Source organism: Apaloderma vittatum, unplaced genomic scaffold (assembly GCF_000703405.1).
Source record: "Apaloderma vittatum isolate BGI_N311 unplaced genomic scaffold, ASM70340v1 scaffold35164, whole genome shotgun sequence".
NCBI lineage: Eukaryota > Metazoa > Chordata > Aves > Trogoniformes > Trogonidae > Apaloderma > Apaloderma vittatum.
This window is the reverse complement of record NW_009712704.1, coordinates 22,079-27,090: the sequence shown is the minus strand read 5'-3', so window position 1 is coordinate 27,090 and position 5,012 is coordinate 22,079. Positions and strand designations below refer to the sequence as shown.

The window sequence follows — 5,012 nt, the reverse complement described above, 5'->3', positions numbered from 1 at the left end:
CTTTCAAAGTTAAAAGGTAAAAGGTAAAAATGTTTTTTAAAAGTTGAAAGATAAAAGTCGAAAGATAAAAGTTAAATAACTTCTTATCTTTCAACTTTAAAAAAACTTTTTAACTCTAAAAAAAATTTCAAAGTTAAAAAGTTTTTTGTCAGTTAAAAGATACAAGTTTTAAGAAATAACTTGTATCTTTTAACTGATAAAAAACTTTTTAACTTTGAAATTTTTTTTAAAAGTAAAAAATTAAAAGTTAAGAAATAACTTAAAAATAAGTTTAAACTTCAAAATAACTTTAAAAATAAGTTTTCTTAACTTTTAATTTTTAACTTTTAAGTTTATTTTTCTTTTTACTTACTATTTTAGGGCTGTTATGTTGTGTTTTACACTTGACCACGCTTTGAGGGGGTGATTCCTTGGTGGAGAACTGAACGCCTTCATCTGCGTCCGGGCGAAGTTCTTGACCTGAACTGCATCAAGTCAAAATGAAACCACACACTTGGTCTAAATCTTTTATTTTGAAGCTTCTCCATTTAAGACGTGGTCCCGATGACTCAGAGAGAAAGAATCACAGAATCATCCAGGTTGGAAAAGCCCCTTGGGATCATCGAGTCCAACCATTGACCCTGCTCGCAAGTTCACCCCTAAACAATCTCACGCAAATGCAGCACTTAGACTAAAACATGGAATAAAATCTTCTGTCAAGCCACCAAACCGTGGTTTTCACAGTCACGTTTCTCCAGCCGCTGCTGTCTGCGAGGCAGGCTCCAGCACTGCACTTAAAATAAAATATAAACTACTTTGTACAGAAGATGGATCAGCTCATCCATGACCTCATCCAAGTCGCAGCCCTTGAGCTCAAGGGGCTGATTGCTTAATTAAAAGAATTGATTAATTACCAGAACTGCTCCAGAACTCAGCTGTGACGTACACCTCCAATCCTCAGGCCCTTTTTTTTACCATTTCAGTCTAAATTTACCTGTGCTTTGCTACAGAGTGACATCAGCAACCTTCAGCTGTACACGATAACTTAGTTTTCCAGCAGCCGAGCTTTGTCCGTTCTTCCTCTGAAACATGAGGTAGGTGCACGGTTCTAGGCTGACTCCTCCGATTCCATCTTCCAAAGGTTTCTGTAACAAAAAGGTTGAACGCGGCATTAAGTTAAAGCAGAACTTAAGCATAAAACAAGCACTAAGCCCAAAAAAACACTGACCCCAAAACCAAGCACTACAGGCAAAAAAAGCAGCGCTAAACCCAAGAAGCACAAAGGAAAAACAAGCACTAAGCTCGAGGAAAAACGCACTAAGCTCGAGGAAAAACGCACTAAGCTCGAGGAAAAACGCACTAAGCTCGAGGAAAAACGCACTAAGCTCGAGGAAACACTGAACCCAAAAAGCACAAAAGGAAAAACAAGCACTGAGCTCTAAAAAACAAAAACACTGAACCCCAAAGACAAAGACACTGAACCCCAAAGACACTGAACCCCAAAGACACTGAACCCCAAAGACACTGAACCCCAAAGACACTGAACCCCAAAGACACTGAACCCCAAAGACAAGCACTATGCCCAAAAAGAAAAAAAAGCACCAAGTCCAGAAAGCAAAGACCCAAAAAGCACAAAGCAAACCCGAGCACAAAGCAAACCCGAGCACAAACCCCCAGAGCAATAAGCCCAAAAAGCACAGCACTGCCCGACCTAAGACAAGTGCTCTGAATTCAAAGCCAAGCTAAATCCGTTCCGCTGCAATAAGAGATTTTCAAAATAACCATTTTGGTGATGCTGCTGGAAAGCCCCGACAATAGGATTTAACATTAAGCATTAGAAAAACCTTCCTTTCCCTTTTTGGCAATAAGCCCCCGGTGCACCGCAGGGCGGTCGGGGACTCCGAGGACAACTCCAAGTTTCCTAAAGACTAACTTTAGGAGGTTCTAGGAGCTGCACACGAGGCGATTTCCAACTTCTTTTAGGAGCTGCCTGGCCAGAGCTCTGCCCAGAAGTGACAAAGGCACGGACTTGCCTGGGAACCGCCGAGGAAAACGGGCTCCTCTCGGCAACGGGTTGACCTCAGAGCCTCTTGGGTGACCAGAAGTCTTAGTCCGGCGCCAGCGGGGCTCCCCGTGACGAGGAGGAGGCTCTCGGTGAACTCGAACGTGCCCAACAGAACCAGCACGACGAGATGGCCCGAGCCCGGGCTCGGCGAGTAGACCCGCTGCAGCGACCCTCAGCCCACCCTGCGAGGCAAACGGAGCAGTGAGCTTAAGTAGAAAACGTGCATTAGCGTTTTTAGTTGGGTTTTTTAATTTGTTTTGCTGAGCAGCCATAAATCCACAACCATAGATGGCAATTTGTTTAGAGAAGCACGCTCTCATACCTTATTCTTTTTTAATTTATTTATTTTCTCCCCCCTCTGAAACTCAAGTCACTCCTGTCTATTTGCAAGGCAGCGCTAAAACAAAACAAACAACCTCAAGCACCTGTCAGAAAATTCACAGCCCTGTCCACAGGTCAGGCAAGACCTGAGTGATCTGAAACAGGCTCTTATCGGGGGAAAATTGCAATTTCTGTAATGCCACTCTTAACACAAGGGTCGCCAAGGCTTTTAAAACACGGGATTTATAGGCGCGTCGCTGCATTCGGCAAAGTGTTCACTGGTCTGGAGTCCCGTCAATTTTACAACAAACATATTCACAATTAGTTTATCACGTATAATTCCCCAGCGAAAACGAGAGCTCCGCAACAGCGGAGCAGCCTCCTCGCCGCCTTCTCCTCAACCACCATCCAAACGCCACGTGAGTTGAAACCCCTCCAATTAACGGGCAATCTCCTTTTTCTTTCTGCTCTATTGACCCAGCCAACATTAGTCCCGGCTCGATTAAGGGGCGCCTCTATCCCCCTGCTCGCCGACAGGTCATTTTGCGCACCCTGCTCAAGAAACCCTCGCGCTCTAAAGCTTATTAAAACCCAGCCGCGACGCTCAGTTAGCGTTTGCTCCTATTTGCATTTCTTCGAGGAAAAAAGAAACGCCCCCCTCTACGTTTTACGTGGCGCTTTTGCTGCTTACTGGGGCTTTCCTCACTAAGAGAGGGATTCAGCATTACAATAACACCAGGGCAGGAAAAAACAGAAAAAAAACCCCAGCAAAATTAGTTGATCAAAAGAGAAACAGGGGTTTTTTTTTTTCCTTTTTAGGGTTATAACCTGTGCACGAAGCTTCCCATTAATAGCAGCCCTACTATAACAAGTTGACAGTACGACCCTGCTTCTAGTCCCACAAAACTTATTAATAAATAACCCTCCCCATCAGATCCTGGAGAAACCATTGCCCCCAAGTGCCAGCCTGCTTTACAGCCCCCCAAAAACTCATCCCCTGCACCTGGGTGCCGAAGGTGGAGCCCAAAACGCCGCACTCGCCTCGGTTTCTTTGCTCCTCGAGGTCCTTGACGGCCGCCAGCAGTGCAAAGCATCGGTCTCCTTCCAGCCCTGCTCCAAAATAAAATTAAAAAATTAACTACGCTCTGGCAGGGACCTCCCGTGGGGCTGGGAATTGCAGCCTCCTGGAGCCAGGGAGGGTTTTTTCCTTCCTCCCAACGCTCACGTGTGGCTTTGGGGAGTTGCGCAGGCCAGCAGCGATGCGCTTAGATTAAAGCTGCCTCTTGCACGTCGTAACAAAGGTATTAAAAGATAATAATGCCACTGTCTGCTCACCCAGCCCTTGGAGAAGGACACGGCAGGAGCATTTTAAGCTGTGACGATGAATTTTCTGTTCTGTCACAGCCCCCGCATCTCCCCACGCTCTTCTGCTGCGAACCAAACCAGGTACCTAAGGGGGGGAACAAACCCCACAAGTATCCCCAAGCACGGAACGCAAAGCAGAGAGCCAGAGTTGCAAGGTTTTGTCTGCAAACGAGCAGCTCCAGGGAGCAAAGCCGTGCTCGCACCCGGATCGCCGCACGGCCCGGCTGTTGGAGAATTTGCTGAAGCCGTCGTCTTGCTTCGAGGGCGTCTCTTCCGAGCTGAGCTCTCCCTCAGGAAACACCCCTTCTCCAAAATCCCTCCCAAGCACGTCACCTCGCCTAACTCATCCTCTCGACCTCCGTCCTTTCCACCCATCCCTTTCTCCAGGGTGGTGGCTTCTGCAGGGACACACAATCCCATCCCTCCAATATTTCATCCAGCCCCACGAGACGGTCTGAAGGCAAACATCACCTCCAAAACATTCCTTCGACCTCAAGGCATTCAAGACATCCATCGAGGTAGTTCATTAAAGCACTTTATTGGTGACCACGTGTACCCTGTGCACATTAAGCTTTGTACAAAAAACCCCCCTTGTTAACACCAGAATGAGCGACAGCCACCAGGAGCTTTGAACACTAGATTGGCTTCCTTCTGCAGGAGCAGAAGCAACAACCACGTTAAAATAACAGCCAGGCTGGGTGGACCCTGCCAGCAAACCAATCCTACAGTTCGCAGCCTGAGCTGCAGCACTGAAAAAAAATAAAAAAACCAGAACAAAACAAGAAAAAAACCTGGACGAGCCTGGTTTGCTCTTGCTACCACCAAAGGGATGATGCACGGAAAAGGCTTTGCACCTCCTTTGGGGTCCCGCCTCCCACTTTCGATGTTGCCACCATCAAGTGCGGGTGTAGTTCATCAAGACTAATTAAAAACCTCATCTCAAGAGCTCGAAGCTACAGCAGGGAAGAGGTTCCCGCGCCCGCCCCGGCATCATTTGTCATCCGAGGCGCTCTCCGGCAGCAAGGCGCCGCCGGAGCTCTGCTTGCTCTTGCGGATGCACATGCCGCAGTCCAGCTCCACGTCGATGTCCCCGAATTTCAGCTGGCAGGACTCGTTGCAGCTGCAGGGAGGGGAACAGTGACACCGGTCAGGAATTTAGGGCAGTGGGAGCCGTCAGCTCACCCACTTCTCTTTTCCCATGACCCACTGGTGGCTGGATTTTCTAGGATGGCATCGGGACACCCCAGGACCTCTCTGTCCCACGTACCAGCGAGATGCAGCC

General features: G+C 47.5%; 1 protein-coding gene across 1 annotated transcript in view; it reads right to left on the bottom strand.

The window, feature by feature from the left end:
- Window positions 1-4,720: 4,720 nt before the first annotated feature.
- LOC104272966 (transmembrane protein 45B-like) overlaps window positions 4,721-5,012 on the bottom strand; it is a 1,310-nt gene continuing 1,018 nt past the window's right edge. The window contains exon 4 of the mRNA XM_009868095.1: window positions 4,721-4,850. Coding sequence (XP_009866397.1) covers window positions 4,721-4,850 — 130 coding nt within the window. The remainder of the gene's footprint in view (window positions 4,851-5,012) is intronic.